The sequence below is a fragment of the Mustela putorius genome, unplaced genomic scaffold, assembly GCF_011764305.1.
Source record: "Mustela putorius furo isolate JIRA1106 unplaced genomic scaffold, ASM1176430v1.1 tig00003962_pilon_pilon_pilon, whole genome shotgun sequence".
NCBI lineage: Eukaryota > Metazoa > Chordata > Mammalia > Carnivora > Mustelidae > Mustela > Mustela putorius.
Genome location: NW_025422106.1, coordinates 20,109,707 through 20,127,673, shown reverse-complemented (window position 1 = coordinate 20,127,673; position 17,967 = coordinate 20,109,707). Strand labels below are relative to the sequence as shown.

Below are 17,967 nucleotides of genomic sequence, written 5' to 3'. Positions count from 1 at the left end.
TCAACTGAGTTCTGATGGGCTTCAGGGGTTCTGAGAAATCCTCTGGATTGCTAAGTTTCATGGGCTTTTCCCTGGAAGGAAGGTTTAAACTTTTATCCAGTTATTGAAAGGAACCATAACCCAGAAAAATCAGGAACTTGGTGCCTGAGGATCTGTGGCTGTCTCGGCTCCTCGGAGTCAGCAACAACCCTGTCCCCCACTCTGCACCTGTCCCCATATGCTGGCCGGGCATACACTCAGAGCTCATTAAGTGCTGGGTCCCTTAATGCCAAGGACCCTATACATGAGCACAAAGAGAAGGGCCAGCTGGAGGTGCTGACTCCTTCTCCCCCACCAAGGGAGTTTGAGCAGGACCAAAGTGCCCCCTGCTACTCGGTGAGGATTCAGAAACCCACCAGCACACCACCCTAGCTCTCTCTGGCACATCTGACAGATGTGCAGAGCTCTGGACTCCTATCCTGTCCCCACCGCCCCCCAACCGCCACCAACAGCTCCGTCACTGCGCTTAGCCAGCTCAGGATAGGGCAAAAATAAATGGCTCTTTCACTCAGGCCCAAACCAGACGTCTCTGTATTTACACAGAGACGATCCAAAGCAGACCCCAGAGCCATGGTCTTTGCCCTCTGGTCTGACTCAAGAGAGAGAAGGCCCACAGTGCAGCCCAGTGCAAGACCTGCGTCCAGCCTGGAGGTGGACGGGTGGAGAAAGGCACCCCCCCATCTCTTGGAGCCTCGTGTAGAGTCAAGCCACATTCCTGTCTCTAGGCTGCCTCTCCCCTGAGACGAGGGGTCCCAAGACATCAGCTAACATACACCTACACCAGACCGATGGCCACGTGCCTCTGTGTGACCACAAAAGCCCAGCACACAAGGCTCCCTGCCAGAGGTCATCTGTGGGGACGGCCAGGGACAGAGAGGGCCTGAGTGGGAACTGTCCACGGCCCATGACACTCTCCAGGCCCCTGGTTCACAGACAGAGGCTCCTGGCTGGGTGGAGGCCACCTGTCCTAGAGCTATTTCCTGAGGCGATCCCAGCACCTCCGCTTCTAGACGGTGGAAAGGCTGGAGTGGGCTGAGGGTCAAGGAAATCCACCCATGACGGGGACGGCGACATAAACACGATTTCCGGGTGGCAGAAGGGATGAAAATGAATCACTCTTACCAAACCTGCAGGAGACAGAAAAGAGAGAAAGTGGCATGACATCACTGTGCTGTCTCAGCATGTTCCCCAGAACCTTCCCCGCTGGGAGGGAGCAGGCAACATGCTCAGGTAAGGGCTTCAAGCCCCTGGTGCATGGGGCCAGGCCGGATGAGTGACTGTAAGAATGGTTCCTCAATGGAAAGGACTAGAAGTTCCCGCGAGGGGCATTGGAACTACCCCTGTGCTGCGTGCATCCTATGTCAGCTTGTCCAAGCCTCACCAGCCATGCCGACTGGTAGGGTTCACTCTGCTTCGCCACTGAGCAAACAGCCTCACAGTCTCCCGAGGTCACATGCCCACAAACGGGGACACCCTGCCCAGAGACCTGCGGGGAGGGGGTGAGGTGCTCAGGGTCCAGGCAGGAGAAGGGGATGTGGCTGGAGAAGGAGGATGAGGAGAACAGTTCTGAGAACAGTGAGGGGTTCCTCAGGAAGGGCCAGGTGGGGACATGCCCCAAGCAAGCCTCCCCAGGGGGTGCTGCTATCCCAGCAACAAAGAAAACAAGGGGAGCCCCAGACCACCTGGTCTGCCCTCTGGGCTCACAGAGAACAGCAAGATAGCCCAAGTGTCCGTGTCAGTGCTAGCCTAAGTGGCTCTGTGTGGACCCGACTCAGAATCCCAGGGTGAGGCCCAGCTCCCAGATGTGGGGTCACTTGCCTGAGTCTCTGTTCTCCACCCAGAGCCCAGAATGAGACCACAGCCCTTCTGACGCTCTTCTCAGGGGAAAACGAGAAACAGACACACTGGCTTTACTCACTGAGATGCCCTCTGATGACCTATGTCCATGTGTCCTCATAGTAGTTACACTGTGCTCTCTGGGACAGGAGGACCCAGAAGGGGAGGAAGCCTGCAGCCCCTTCTGGAGGGTCGGTGGAGACGACCAGGCCCCAGCAGGACAGGCTGATGAGGAGGGGCACGGCACGTCACAGCACAGATTTCTCTCCTTGGGTGACGTATACTTAAAACCACAGAGATGTCCAGCACCCGTCCCATAGGGGACCCAGGACAGCCTGTACTGGGACATGGGGAGCAAGCCTACTCAAGACCAGAAAAGGAGAGCCCATGTCAGGAGAAAAGCCAAGTCCCCAACCCTCAGAGGTACAAGAAAGTAGGAGGCACCCAGAGAGGACTTCCTGTTTCCCCTATGCCCTGTCCACGAGAGTACACTGGTGAGGGCAATTCTTAAAAAAGCAGAACCAACAGTGACCTGAAGGTCTGTCAGGAGGGGAGGAAACAGTTAAACTACAGATGCAATAAGATGGAGAAGTTAAAAAAATGAGGTAGCTTGAATAATTATAGGTATATACAAAATTGGTAATCCGGCTGGCTCTGCAAGGGAAACAGGGTGACTGAAGAAAAATGGTGGGGAAACTGCACACTGTCGGCCCCTCCAAGCTACAAGAGCTCTGAAGCTTCTGCCATCTTGGACCATGTCACCATTAGTACCAGTTTAAGTGCCTAGGTTAAAGAATGTTTTTTATGGGGGCGCCTGGGTGACTCAGTGGGTTAAAGCCTCTGCCTTCAGCTCGGGTCATGATTCTGGGGTCCTGGGATCAAGCCCCGCATTGGGCTCTCTGCTTAGTGGGGAGCCTGCTTCCCACCCCCCTCTCTCTGCCTGCCTCTCTGCCTACTTGTGATCTTTGTCTGTCAAATAAATAAAATCTTTAAAAAAAAATTTTTTTTTATGTAAAAGAGTAAGATATTTTAAGATGTAAAGACATGAAGTACTTAGGTATCAAGGTAAGTGGGAAAAAAAAACAGGTTGGGGCACCTGGGTGGCTCAGTCAGTTGGGCGTCCAAACTCTTGGTTTCAGCTCAGGTTGTGATTTCAGGGTCGTGAGATTCAGCCCCACATCAGACTTTGCTCAGTGGGGAGTCTGCTGGGGATTTCTCTCTCCCGCTCCCTTTGGCCGCACCTTAGCTTGTGTCTGTGTGCCATCTCTCTCTCTCGAATAAATGAATAAATCTTCAGAGGAAAAGAGACAGGTTCTAGAACAGAGTACATGATATCTGATAATCATCAGATATTCTAGTTCTCCCCATCTGGGTACACGGGAGAATGACATTTCTTGGTTCCTTTGTTTGGGTGGAGCCGTGCATGGTGAATGGAACTTGCAGGAAAGAGCATGTGATTACCAGCGTGTAACATCTGAAATTCTTTTTTCCTCTGCGGAATGTTCCAGACAATGTTCCATAAAGTGGCTGTTCTGTCAGCCTGGGACCTGGAGTGAGGCCCACCCACAGTGGACAAGTTGCATGAGCAAGAAATCAATCTTTTGTTGTTTTAAGACCCAGAGAGCTAGGGATTGTTGCTGCAGCCTAACCCAGTCTATCCTGACTGATGCATGGTACCATTCTGTGTGTGTGTGTGCGCGCGCGAGCGCGTGCACAGAAAGAACCTAGCTGGCAGGATTCAGCCCGAACTGCTAAAGAAGCCTGGAGTGTGGTCTGAGACACCGAGGCACTAGTTACTTCGCACCCTTCTAGGTTGACTGATTTTGTTGTTGTTGTTGTTGTTGTTTTTTGTTTTTGTCCTTTGAAAATAAAGCCCGCCCTCCCTTTATGATGAGAAAACCGTGGACAGAACTTCCATGGGGCAGCACACTGAGCGCCAGCCTGGCGGGAACACTCACCTCATCGGGGAGACCTCGTCGATGCGGTTCCCCAGCTGAGACTCATGGGACTTGCTCCGGGTGAGCGTGGGGAAGCTAGGCAGCAGCTGAAAGACCTTGCGGCTGGGCGGCGGCGGCGTCCGCGGCGGCTTCAGTTTGGTGTGCCTTCGCAGCTGGGGTGTGGTCGGGGGCGTGATGAAGCTGTGCAGGGCCCGGGGGGTCAGCCGGCCACTGGTGTGCAGGAGGACACTGGTGTCCGAGAGGCCCTCGCAGGCGCCCGGGGCTGGGGAGTCCGAGGTGGGCAAAGCGGACACAGACACGGAGCGTGGGCCCTGGGCGCTGCCGCCCATTCTGCCCGGCGGGGCGCCCCCTGGCAGCCAGGGCAGGCCGGCTGGCAAGACGGTGTCCGCAGAAGGCCCTGAGCCGCTTTCCCGCCGGGCATCCAATGAACTCCAGCCTGAGTCCTCTTTGTGCTCCCCTCCTGTGGGCCAAGAAGTCGAGTCATAGAGGGTCAGAGCTAGAGGGACTTACTAGCTAGTGGTGAGGTGGCCAGGGCCCCAAGACGGTAACACCTTGCCCACGGCTGCCACGGCCTGTTCACGGCAGGCTTCCACTCCCAGCCTTTATACGGGCTTCTGGTGCACACACAGCACCTCCCATGTCATCTGTGGCTCTGAGGCCACGGGCTCAGATACTACTGTCTCCATTTTATAGGAGACAGAATGGCTCATCCAGAGTTCTCACTGGCAGGTCTGCGGGGAGCAAGCCAGGGAACTCAACCCCCAAACGGGTGACCTCAGAGAGGGAAGTAGTAACTGATCTTGAAGAGGCAGGAAGGGGAAGCTAGGGTGCTCAAAGGGGATAACTCCGGATCAAAAAAATTCAAACACCGGGAAAGGGGGCCTAGTAACCTTTCTTGTAGCCCCAGGAATTTGCTAGGAAAGAGATCCAGTTTGAAAACGATCAACGGGCAATTCCTTCAGAGAGGAGCCCGGAACTTTCGGCTGCCCACACAGTGGACCCCTTGAGGCTCTGGGCAGTTCCAACTCAACGGCTCAGTCTGTCCATTCATTCGAGCTTATGCTGGAGGCCGGGTGTCAGGCCATGAAAAAAGGCATCCAGTGTGCTCAAAAGCCCAAAGAAGGGGACAGCAGTGTGCTGAGACAGAGATGCCCAGGTCCTGAGGGAGCACAGAGGAGGGGGACCCTAACTAGCCTGGAGGTCGGGGGCTTCCTAGAGGAGGCAGCACCTGGCCTACACTGCCTGGAGAAGGTGAAGCATGGACACGAGGCAGAGGGAATAGCACGTGCAAAGGCACGGAGCACACAGCGGCTTCTGGTGACTACGATGAGTTCCTCGTGCCTGGAGAGGTCAGGACGAGCCAGAGAGATGCAAGAGGCCTCCTCAGGAGGTCTTGGAGGCCTCACAAAGGACTTTAGGTTGAAGCTTATAAAGGATGGGGAGATACCAAAGGTCAGGGGGCAGGGAGAAAGCAGCCCATCTATAGGGACCCCTTGGTGCAAAAGGAAAAGACACCTTCTTCCTCATTTCACCAGTGAGGGGAAAGTACGCGAAGATAGGTGTTGACTCAAGACAAAATGGACTTCTGCAGTGGAGTTATTCCACGTCGTGCTTTCTCCCCCATCTCACTCAGTCTTCCCAGCACATCAGGGAGGCCAGGAACGCTGACGAGGTCAGGCAGCTAAGCACGAGTGGGACAGTGGGACGGGAACAGCGCCCTTGGTCCCGACCGCGGCGCTAGGCCTCCTTCCTCAAGGCTGTCCATCCTGAACAGCCCACAAATACAGCCCAGCCTGCCGACCTACAGAGCTCTCTGTCATCAGAGGTGCTCCAGCCCAGCCCAGACAGCCATTTATGAGAGACGGTGGAGAGACAATGGCCTTCACAATGCTCAGGTGCTCTGCACATGTCCTCCCTCCTTGAGGACCCTTCTCCCTATCTCACTGCCTCGGACTTTCTCCTCAGGAATCAGTTCCACGGAGGGAGTGACTCAGTCCATGTGTTCCTTGTGTTTGCTCTTGTAGAACCTGCAGCTACAACTGTGACTTAGAGACTGGCCTCCCGGAGGCTCTGGCCTGGCTCTCGCTGAGGGCACGGAAGAGCGAGTTCCACCTTCCCCGTGCAAGTGTGCCCCCCCAAGGAAACGAGTCCCGGGCTCTTCCCATTGCCCATTGGATCTCTGCTGCTCTGAGCTGCCCAGGGACGGCACATGGGTCTTGACGCACATGCCAACACCAGTTAACGGCAGTGACTCTCGAGAAAGACGGAGTCCCTCAGTAGGAAGGGCTGGGTAGTGACGAGAGACGTGTGCTATGGACGAAGGACATGAAACATCAGCAGAGATCATCGTCTTTGTTCACCAGCCATCGCTAAACCATTCCTCACTTGCCTTTCTGAAGATCAGGGGCCACAAAAGGCAAATGTGTTCAATATTTTCCATGACCCCGCAAGCCTAATTCTGAAAAGAGCTCTAATGTATGTCAGGCTCTGGTCGAAGCACCTGACCTTCGCTCCTTTCATCCTCACAACACCACGATGAGAGAATGCTGTTACGACCTCGACTGTACAGATGAGGAAACTGAGGCACAGTGGGGGTTAAGTCACAGACCAAGGTCCCGTATGAGTGTTGGGCCCAAGCACATGGATTCCATGGTCCATCTTTAACCACCACTAGACTGCCCTCACCAAGGCCTGTTAGTTGCAATAAAGACTTTGACCACGTGATCTAAGAGGCAAGGCAATGGCAGTACCCAGCTGGTCCCCAGAAGGCCCCCGCTGGGCAGACTCATTTGGGTGGAGTGTGGCCAGGACCCTCCTGTGGACGCAGGGTCCACAAGCTAAGACCAGATGAGAGGGATGTGGAAAAGACCCTGTCTTCCCCCCAGAGGCCTCCTCCAGGGCAGAGCAGAAAAGCTCCCTCTGAGGAAGAAACCCAGCTCTGGGGACACGCCTGGTGTGGGACCCCACGCCTCTGATGCTTTAGCCACAAGAGGCGCTCCCCAACACCACTGAGAACGGTGTTGCCATACACAGGCCGAGTGCCTGGCTTCATAAATTAGCGCTTAGTGAGTTGGTGATCCCCCTAGCGTGGCACCCAGAGCGAGCCATCACCTTCCCAACACAAACAGGTCACCGCCCTTCCGAGTGCTGGCTCCTTCACTGTTCTTTTACCGCTCAGGCTTAAGGAGGGAAGGCCGACAAGTTACCCACCCTGGTCCCAGCTTGGGTGGCAAGTACTTCTGAATTTCCCCAATGTGGAAACAAGCTAGTCGCCCACAGAGACTGGGGCTGGAACCCCAGCTCTGTCACCCAGTGCTGTGTATCCTCGGCGAAGCCCTTTCCTGAATCTGGGCTCAGTCCCCTCTGTAAAATGTGGGCATGAGATTGTGGACTAGGTCCCTCGAATGTTTATTCTTGGGCCCCTGCTGGGAGGCCTGGCCTGTCAAAGTCTTCGGAACCGAGCAGAGCTCTCCACACTGTGTTCTGCATTCAGAGGAGAACTTGGGACAATGGGGTCCAGGAAAAAAAAGAAAAATCAAGCCCAATCCTCTCTGGGGGGAAAAAAATCAAACAGAATATAAAGTTTAGTAGCTTCCTTAAGCCTCAGGCAGCCAGAAATAAGACAGGTGGCTCAGATCATTTAAAAATGGGACTAATTCCTTTCATCAGGCTCACTGTAAAGTCTTCTCGGCGTGGTGGGAACCTGAAATCATGACATTTAAAGTTTCCAAGGCAAGATTTAAAAAGCCTGGAAATAATTCCCAAGGAACTCCTTGTAAAGCCAGGATGACACCCTTTGCCTGGGGCAGCCATGTACACACTCACAGCTGAAACATCACACAATTTCTCTCATCGTACTCTGCCTTCTGAGCACACAACCAGCAGCCAGTGGACACAGGAGAAGGAGAGAGCAGGCTGGGGGTGAGGTGAGCCCAAGTGGGGAGGGGGCTAGAATACAGGGAGCCGAGGGACGGTTCAGAGCCCCACATATGTGCTCAGAAGAGGGGAAATCACACAGGGTCCAACCAGTGGACCAGACTAAGGTCTCTGATGATAGTAAACGCTTCCCTGGGTCCTTCCTAGCCTAGAGCAGTCGAGAGGCAAAGCCTCTATTTCAGATCAGACCAATCACACACACTCTGGCCTTTCCAAGCTGCCCCAGAAACCCGGGGTCACACTCGTCCCACCCCCGTCAGTGGCCCCAGGGAATCAGGACAGGCCTGGAGAGGGCAGGCTGGTGTTCCAAACCGGGTGGAGGGACAGGGAGCTGACGGGGCTGGTCTCCACACTGGGGAGGCCGGTCCTACCTACCCAGACCTGTCACTTTCCGCAGGCAGGCAAGGGCGTACTGCAGACGGCCACACTCCTCGGCACTGGCCCCATAGCGCCGAAGCGTCTCCTTCACCTTGACCTCGTTCATGTCCAGCAGGGCATCCAGCGTGAGCTCGCTGAGGATCTCCTGAGGGAGCACAGAAGGGACAGACGGAGAGCTAGTGAGCACTCAGGCCGGCCCTGGCACCCTCCCCAGCCTCTCTGTGGCCTGGGCTGGGCTCCCCCGCTGAGTGGCAGGGACCAGGTGCTGGCAGGCCGGCCTGCGGACCAGAAGCCACCACTTGCGAGAGGACATAGGCAGCCAGCTCTCGCCCCCACCCCCAGCACTCCAAGAGACAGCAGCTGAGCTTGGACGCTGGAGCTCCAGAGCTGGGGTGGGGGAAGGACAGAAAAAACAACCAAGTTACGATGAGGGCACGTTGCCTGCTTCTTTCTTTTTATGCCTCTGCACAGAAAAATGACGAATCACGACAACTTTTGAGAATGACAAACTTCAGATCAAGACGGCCCTTTGAAATTCTGCTGTATCTGAATTAGAGAAGATAGATTCCAAATAAAACTGGCTTAAGGAGAGAAGGATTAAAAAGAATGAACTTGGGACGCCTGGGTGGCTCAGTTGGTTAAGCAGCTGCCTTCGGCTCAGGTCATGATCCCAGTGTCCTGGGATCGAGTCCCACATCGGGCTCCTTGCTCCGCAGGGAGCAAGGAGCTTCTCCCTCTGCCTCTGCCTCTGCCTGCCATTCTGTCTGCCTGGAGCAAGAAGCTTCTCCCTCTGCCTCTGCCTGCCATTCTGTCTGCCTGGAGCAAGAAGCTTCTCCCTCTGCCTCTGCCTCTGCCTGCCATTCTGTCTGCCTGGAAGCAAGGAGCTTCTCCCTCTGCCTCTGCCTGCCATTCTGTCTGCCTGTGCTCACTCTCTCCCTCTCTCTCTCTGATAAATAAATAAAATCTTAAAAAAAAAAAAAAAGAATGAACCCTCACCAAGCACCGTCCAAGACCTTGCAACCTCGCCTTATTTAATACCCAGTCAAAACCTTTCCAGGGTTCAAAGCAGCAGAGAGGAAGGGAGAGACGGACGTGTGACAAGGACTCTATGTGACTCCAAGGATGGAGGCGCCACATGAGAAAGGACGCAGGGGGCCTCCAGGACAGAGTGGCCCCTGGCTGACCTGTAAGGGAAAGGGAACCTCAGACCTACAGGCAGAAGGGACTGGCTTCTGCCAACAACCTGAACGCACCTAGATGCGGCTTCTTTCCAAAGCTTCCAGATAAAAGGCCAGCCTTGCTGACCCCTTAAATTCTTGGGCCTGATGAGATCCTATGCTGGGAAGCTAGCTGAGCCAGCCTGAGCCCCTCTACCCCCTTCTCCTCCTAAAGAACCGTGAGCTAAGAAATGGGGATGTTTTAAGCTGCTGTGTTTGTGGTTATTTGTTGTACAGCAACAGAAAACTAATACAGAGAGAGAATATTTGAATCAAGGCCTGACTTCAAAGCTTGTGCTCTTTCTTCTCTCATCAAGGAGGAAGAAAACCCTTCCAGCTCTGACCACTCTGAAGAATGTGGGATCCCCAGGCTGGAGCAGACACACGGGAAGATGGCCTGCGTCTCTGTCCTCCAGTGACTGACATTAAAACAAACAAACAAACAAAACAAGTCACTGCAAAGCAGTATAATATGGCTTAGCGCCATAAAGAAAGTTCCAAGAGCTACCTGATGGTTAGCAGGGAAGGGAGGGTGGCACTGGGGATCAGGATTTTTCTTCTTTTTCAGCCCCTTTCTAGAATTTCTAGATATTCTATGTCAGGGAAGGCCACACATCCCACCTCAAATGATTCACATAAAGTTTATAGTTCTTCAGAATCTAAGCTCATTTTCATTGATGTCAGCAAGCAGTGTGATTTTCTTCTACAAGAGGTATTGTCCATTCGTGCTGCTATAAATCATAGACTCAGGCATCGACACTGAAGCTGACGGGAGATACTGGCTGTGAGTCCTTAGAGCAATAGTCTGGGGGGTTTTGCAATGCTGGTGGTGGGGGCCCCCCACTGGGGCCTGGGGTCTGGCTGTATTTCACACCCCTGCCCCGTGTCTTGTCTGTATATTCTTCAATCTCCAGGACCGTGGACAAGAATCTCCTAGCTGTTTAGAGCATTCACATATAAATTTGGAAAAACAGATATGAAATATGCACCAAACAGCTTATCGTTGACTGGACAAGCCCTTGGTCGTCAGAAATTCTTCCAGATGATAAAACAAGAACATTACAGGAAACCGCTGGTAACAGCACAGACAGGAGGCTGGTCAGATAAACGTCCCCAGCAAGCAGCTTTGTTTAATCCATGTGGTTCCCTTTGTTGGCCTCTGAGGCACTCTTCATCAAAATGCAGTTTTCACATCTTCTCCCTTGCCTCTGCTGTGAAAACCAATTTGGCGATATTGTCCCGAACCAATGGCAGTGACGCTGACCATCCCACCCTGGAGCAGCGTCCTCTATGCTCACCAAATGGTGTATCCCCCACCCCCACCCCCCATGATAACTCAGCAGTTCTCCAGAACAGATATTCAGAAACAAGCCTAGAAACCCAATCCCCAATCTAATTATCATGCAAATAGGGCTTTTCTTCCTTCCAGTCGGTCTTTCTATTCCTCTCTTCCCCACCCACACCAAGTTTCCATTTCTCAAACACAGTCAGTTCGTTTATTGTGACAAACCACCTGCCAAGACAACGTGCCCAGTGCCCCGCATACTCTCTCAGGTCAACACAATTCAGCCAAGGATGGGTGGTGAGGCGCACCTGCCGGGGTCCCAGGGACCTCAGGCAGGACAATCTAAGGAACTCCAATCCCACCTGTGTGGGATCCCAAGCTCCTTCGATTATCCACCACCCCCCTCCCAGCCCCACCCCCACACCACCACCGCTGCCATTCCTCAACCTGTCAAAGGCTTGGGAAGGCAAGAGCTACCCTGAGGGGAAACAATTTTTTTCAAAGTAAGTTAAAGGAATTAATTTCTATCTGCTTTCTGGAAAAAAAGTAAAACCCCAACTACACTATGAAATGGAAATTCTTTGTTCTTTATTGAAGTAAAGTAACCCCCTAGGAAAGAGAAAGAATTCGTTCAAATCCATTCCCTTTAAAAAAAAAAAAAAAAAGGAAGAAAAAAGGTACTCCCTTCAAGCTTCGAATTAGTGGAAAGTTTCTCCCACTGCCAGGAGGCTTCACGGATCAGCCCACGGCACAGGAAGGAGGCAGCAGACTGGGACAAAATTGCCGATTCAGGGTCCCACTTACAGTTGAAGCTGCTCCTCCCTCTCCCAGGACAGGCCTAGCTTCTCGAGGTGTGAACAGCACATGTCCATCTATGAAATGAGAGTGCTAGCACACAGTCATGGTGGTCATTTCTGACTGCTCCTTTCACCCCCTCCCCCCTCCCCCCTGCTACAGGGTTGGATCACTGCAGTGGGGAGAGGGACCACTCCACTCTACCTAAAAGCTATCTACAGGTCAGCCCGTTACCCGGAGGAGTAGGGTTTCAAATACACAAGCCTCAGGGTGGGGCCCTGGGAAGACGTGAGACCAGTGAGGATGGGGCCCTCCCATCTGTCTTTTATTCGAGACAAAAGTAGTAAAGACACTTCTTTACTGGACAAGAAAGCCAACAGCAGCCAGGACAATGCTAATCAGAAAACCACCCTCTGCCTTCACTCAGTGTTGGGATCTGAGGGGAGGCAATGGGAGGGTTGCCAGATCTCACTACAAGGAAATCTGGGGGCGCCTGGGTGGCTCAGTGGATTAGGTGTCTGGCTCTTGATTTTGGCTCAAGTCTTGATCTCAGGGGTTGTGAGTCCAAGCCCTGTGTTGGGTTCAGTGCTGGGTGTGGAGCTGGTTTAAGACTCTCCTTCCTTGTCACTGCTCTCTCCCCATCTTTAGAGAAAAGAAATTGAAAATAATGGGGGGAAAAAATCTGGATCTTTATCTTAAAATAGCTAATTTGGGGCACCTGGGCGGCTCAGTCAGTTAAACATCAGACTTTAGCTCAGGTCATGATCTTGGGGTCCTAGGATCGAGCCCCACATTGGGCTCTCTGCTCCGCGGTGAGTCTCCCTCTCCCTCTCCCCTTGCTCATGTTCAATCTCTCTCTCTCAAATAAATAAGTAAGTCAAATCTTAAAATAAATAAATAAACAAAATAGCTGATTTTCAAATGGTAGCAACCAATGCAAAGCTGTGCAGACAAACAACCATACCCCTGAGTCCCACAGAGCCCCGAGTCAGGAGACCCTATGAGAAGAATGGGACACCTTCCCAGGTTCTGTCTGATTAGCAACTTCTAAAGCTTCATTTCTGTAGGCAAATGGAGAAGGAAGGCAGCCCTGTGGCAGATGCCCTGGGCACCACAGCTGGGGTGGCCTGGCCTTCTCAGTGAGGTGTCGCATGCTGGCCCTGGGACCCCACCATGAAAACAAACTGTCTGGGCTTTTCAATGCCTACAAGTGATCTCGGACCTGAAGCTAGTTCAGTCAAGGTGGGGAAGTGCCTGCAGGGTAGGGTTTGCAAGCATGCTGGAACCAGGGGAACCTGTATACAAAGAAAAGGCAGTCTCCCCCTCCCCCCAGCTCTCAGCAGGACCTCCAGCTAGATGACAGTCAGACTAGATGAGTGGCTGGGCAGGCCTGCTATTTCCTCCAGCCTCGGCCCTACGCAGCTCAGCACCCCCGACCTCACACACGGATGTCATCTGCCACCCACAGTGACAGGCCCGGCTGAGGTCAAGTTAGAAAGTTCTTTCAGACCATGTGCAACTTCTCCGGAGCACCTTCCACATGGAAAGCACATTAGGGAATGAGCCCCACCAGCTGCTGTGGGTAACCTCACATGCCCGCTGACGAGCAGGCAGGCGAAGTTGCTCTGAAGCCTCGCTCAAGCCCAAGAAGCCCCATGGTCCCAGGAGGGCCTCCTGAGAGAGGGTGAAGACTGAGAGTCCATATTGCTTCGAGGAGAATTCCTACCCCGCCCATCCCAGCTTCTGTCAAAAAAGAAACCGTGAACTAGAAACCAAGAAGGGAAGACAGGGCTGCCCAGGCAGTGCAGGGGACCCCACGCACGGGTTCCAGCAAGGTTCTGGCTCACACCTGAACATAGCAGTGGGGTGGCAAGAACTGGGGACAGAGCCAAGAACACTGGCTCCCGGCCAGTTCCTTCAGGTCCTAGTTTATGTCCTCCAGTAGGTGACAGGCGGCTATTCTTCCTGATGACCTTTAGACAGGAGGGTTGGTGGAGGGCTGAGGTCACTCCCGGTCTATGATGATTCACCTGCCAGTTCTGTTCTCTAGAGCAGGAGTCCAGGATGGGCCCGGCCAAACACAGCTATACCCTCCCCTCAGCAACTGGCTGCAGGTCACGTCAGGGGCCAGGCTAAGGATCAGATGGCATCCTGGGACTTACCAGCAGCCACGGGGCTGCCTGGCATCTATACTTAGAAACCTGTGCCGGTGGACACAGAGAGCCATCCACACTCACCATGGTCAGTCAGGAAGGGGGATGCCAGGGGCTCCAACACCTGTGCGTGGGCCATGTACAAAAACCCGGGCAGCTCCGGGCAGAATTCCAGTGAAGGCTGGGGTTAAAGGAAGGCCAAGAGGCAAACCCACACCTTGTGTTTCTAGTTAGCCTTCTGGTCCCAGAGTGTGGGATGGATCCGTGCTTCCAGCTCTCCAGGTCCGTTTGCAGAATCCAGATTTCTTGGGTGCAGGCTGTCCCCTGACCCCCCACTTCCGTGGCTGCGGGTTAATGAGAGGGCCGGAATCATTTACCACAGATGCTCCCCTGGGGCTGGTCACACCAGAGAGGCCAGAGGTGGACCCCCAGAGCCCTATGGATGGGGACACAGACCGCTACACTCCTCTGAGGCCGGGGGGCAGCTGGGGAGAGGGGAAGAGCGAGGTTGCTGTTCTGGCAGCCCAGGTGGGGAGCCTACATGCCTACAGCTGGGAAGGCAACACCTGCCAGATGTTCCTCCCTGCCCTCTGTCCATGGCTGGGGCTGAGGGGGAGGAACAGTGAGACTTGGGAGACAACAGCTGGAAATTCTGGGAAGCACAGGTGGGGCTGAGGCAGTGAGGGCCTGGATTGGGCAGCCTTCCAGGGTTTCCATGGCAATCAACAGACAACTTTGTCCACAGGGTACTGGCTCGGTCTAGGACCAGTCCTGGGCCCAGTCTCCTCCTATCTCGGTGCTGGGAAATGAGAAATACCCACTCCCCGGAGAAGCCAGCCACATTGTGGAAGGCTTCTCTCCACTACCTCCAGCCGGACAACATAGTAAAGGAAGGGCCAGATCTGCTCACTGGAACCCCCATGACCTTGGGCAGTCCCTATCCCTCTCTTGGGGTCTGGTCTCATCATCTGTAAAATGAGTGGGTTTGGCTGAATTAGACTGGTGGCTGTCAACCCTGGCTACACTCTGGTATCACTGGCGGGGTTGGGGGAGGGGGTCGGGGAAGGGATGCTTTTCAAAAGGGTCCTGATGCTCACATTTCACCTCAGACCAATCAAATCAGGATTGCTCAGGTGGGGACCATGAGAAGAGACAGGCTGCAGGGCCTTAAGTCTGGCTAAAGTAGCCCACGACAGAAGGTGTCTGAGAATGCCCAGAAGGCAGGTCTGGCCAGGGGGAGGGGAGGGCTGGGCCCTGGGGTGGACAGCTGCCTGTCTCCTCATGAGGCCCACACTCCTTCAACTCAACCCCAAGCCTAGCCCAAGCTCCCAGATGTCCCAGGAGAGGTCTGTGCCTGCCTGCCTGCCTCCCCCCTGTAAGACCGGGTCGGGGCTTGGAGAATGGGGAGCCAGGCTGGAATCTTCAGGGAGTGGCTGTCTCTGGCCTATGCATTTGTACGTCTGGGCTTAAAAGCCTCAGAAAGCTGGGGCAGGGCTGGGGTAAGGTGTGGAAGAGGAGGGATGCGAGTCAAAGGAGAGGAGGGAGCCAAGGAGGCCGTGGAAGAGGGCAAGTGATGAGCATTTACAGTGCATCTCCTAGGGGCCAGGTGCTCTGCTAGAGGAGTTACAGAAGGCAACACGCACAGTCCTCCGAACATCCTGAGGTGGGTGACAAGGTTCAGAGAGGGCAGGTAACTTGCCCCAGACCACACAGCCTGACTGGGAAGACTGAGGCCTGGCCACCTCTTCCTATTCCCAGCCAACTGGCGCTGTCTGCGCTGATGCCCTCTGATCCACTCTATCAAGTGAGCTCTTTTGCCCAGGGCAGAGTACACTCGGCATCATAGGTCACAGCCGGTTTGCCCGGCTCCATACCCACCCTTACCCCTGTGCAGAGCTTAGTCGACCTCTGGTTGTGGGGTTACAAGGGCCTGCTGGCGGCTTCCCAGGGTCTTCTCCCCCACACTCCCTTCCAAGGCCCTATGTTCTCCTCGTGCCCTCTGGAGGACACCCGTGCTTCCTAACGCCACCTGGGACAGGATTTCCAGTTTCTGGTGGTGTGGGCTGTCACCCCAGGGGCCGGCCCCACCTTCCCGGAGAGCCTGTCTTTTGTCTCCCGTGAGCCCCAACGTACCTAGAACAGGGATTGGCAAGCTTTTCCTGAACAGAGAGGGAATGATCTTCAGCCTTGCAGGCTATATGGTCTCTGTCAGAACCATCCAACCTTGCTGTTAGATCCCCAAACAGCCAGGGACAAGATGTCAACAAATGGGTGAGGCCACATTCCAGTAAAACTATGGACGCTGAAACTTGAATGTCTTATCATTCTCAGGTGTCACCCAACAGTCCTCTTCGCTTTTTTCCTAGCACTTTAAAATATGACAACTGTACAAAAACCAGTGGTGGGCCGGACTTGGCCCATGGGGCACAGTGTGGCAACCCCAGATCTCGGGGGTCATCCAGCCACTCAACACACACACATCAACTCTGCGGGGTCCCATCAACTCGTGGCCCTGTGCCTCAATGTTCCTTCCTTCCTGCCACGCTCTGTGCCAATAGGTCTTCTCCCTGTCCAGCCCCCCAACACACAGTGTGCAGAAGGGGACACAGAGGAGAGGCCCCCAGGGAGGTCCCCACCTGCCATTCAGGCCACCTGCATTTTGTCACCTTCCTCTGTGTCACTGACACACATTCCCAAAACTGCTCCTCCTGGTTGTGGTTTGAAAACAGCCAGATGCATCCCACATTAAAAAAAACCATCCCTTCCCCAACACACACACACACACACACACACCCGCTTCGGGGCTGCATGCTTACCCCTCCGCACGCGCTACTCCCAAAACAGAGACAGGAGACACGTGGGCTTCTCCAAGGCCAGGTCTCTACACCCAGGATGTTTGCTGATTATGAGGGGGAAAAAGCCCTATTGTCCACTAGACTCCAGAGTAAACCTCAAGTCAGAAATGGAATACTCTAAAACAAATAAACAAAAATGAGCACATTCAAAGATAAGATTGGGGTCAGAGTGGGGCAGGGGGACAGCTTGCCAGCAGCCAGAGGGCTCCACGAACGCTGGGGTGACGCTTGACTTCTGGGGAACTGGCAAACAGGAAAGTCCCTTCCTGCACAAGTAGGGCAGGAGGCGGGGTGGGGGGTACAACTTCCCCAGAGCAGTAGGCCCTCCCTGCCATCCCCAGTTGACACAGCTGGTGAGAGCTGGACGAGCAGGGGACAATGAGGATGCGAGCCAGGCAGCTGTGTGACGAGAGGCTACTGAGTAAGGAGGGGTATATGAGGGACCCTTCCCACAGGGACACCTCAGAGCGGGAGGGGGAGCTCTAACTGCCCAGGGACAATGGCCCTAAACTGGGACTGTACCTGGCAAACTGGGATGCCTGCTAATCCCACATAGAGGGTGCAAGGGAGCAGGGTCTGGTTTAAGATGGATCTCCCATGGGAAACCCCAGCTCTCCTAGGGCAAAGGCACAGACAGGGGCTCCTGGGCACTGCCATACCTGTGGCCATCTTTACTCTTGGCTGGTAGGAGCCCCCTGCGGCTCTCTAGATCCAAACACACCATTAAAAAGAGGGTTCCCAGACAGGTCTACAGTTTCTTACTTCTTCCTCCATACCCATGGGCGGGAGCTGAGTTCAGTCACCGAGGACCCCCGCACCAGAGAGTGCCCAGGCCTGGTATGTGCCTGGCCCCACCTTGGGGCCAAGAGCCAAATCACAGACCCCTCCACCAGAATGGCACGCGCTAGTGTCCAGTTATGCTGTCTGTCCTTTGGGGTTGTTTGTCTGTCTATCTGGGTAGGGGATATGCAGAGCCACACAAAGGGCGCCCAGGCCAGAGACCCGAGAACCAGGCCAATCCACCTGAAAACAGGGGCCGCATTGTTTTCATGCCACTCCCAAGGGCATCCACTCAGGAGACCAAGATCTTTCAGGAGATCTCTGTAGTTTTCCAGAAACCCTGTAAACAACTCCTGCCCCACAGCAAGAATGGGCCTCAAAGTAAGGGAACCCAGTGGAGCCCAAGAGGATGGCCAAGACTTGAGCCAAGGAGCGCCTCCCTGGTGCCGTCAAGGTGTGAGGGCATGAAAGGGGCTAATGGATACTCATGAGGTTGGATACTCAGATGCAATGGAAGGATAAATCCTTCCTCTGCCACGGTCAAAGGGCAGGGTTTAAAAGGGACCTTAGAAACAGGTTAGTCCAACACTCACTTTATAGAGGAGAAAATAGAGGACCACAGAGGTGGGGAGACCTTGCTGAGTCACCTTGAACAATAGCACCAAGACCAGGGCCCAGATTTCCCAACACCCCTGCCAGTGTCTGGCACCAGGCTATCCCGGGCCTCTGAGAGAG

At 54.3% G+C, this 17,967-nt stretch overlaps 1 protein-coding gene across 11 annotated transcripts in view; it reads right to left on the bottom strand.

Annotated features, from left to right (window-relative positions):
• KSR1 (kinase suppressor of ras 1) overlaps positions 1-17,967 on the bottom strand; it is a 148,892-nt gene that overhangs the window by 37,043 nt on the left and 93,882 nt on the right. For all 11 annotated transcript variants that reach the window (XR_006603774.1, XR_001178570.2, XM_045070328.1 and 8 more), the window contains 3 exons: positions 8,145-8,292; positions 3,834-4,293; positions 1,162-1,166 (listed from right to left, as the gene is read on the bottom strand). Coding sequence is in view for 9 of the 11 variants with exons in the window: in XM_045070328.1 (XP_044926263.1) it covers positions 1,162-1,166; positions 3,834-4,293; positions 8,145-8,292 (613 nt within the window). In the remaining 2 variants the exon portion in view is untranslated. The remainder of the gene's footprint in view (positions 1-1,161; positions 1,167-3,833; positions 4,294-8,144; positions 8,293-17,967) is intronic.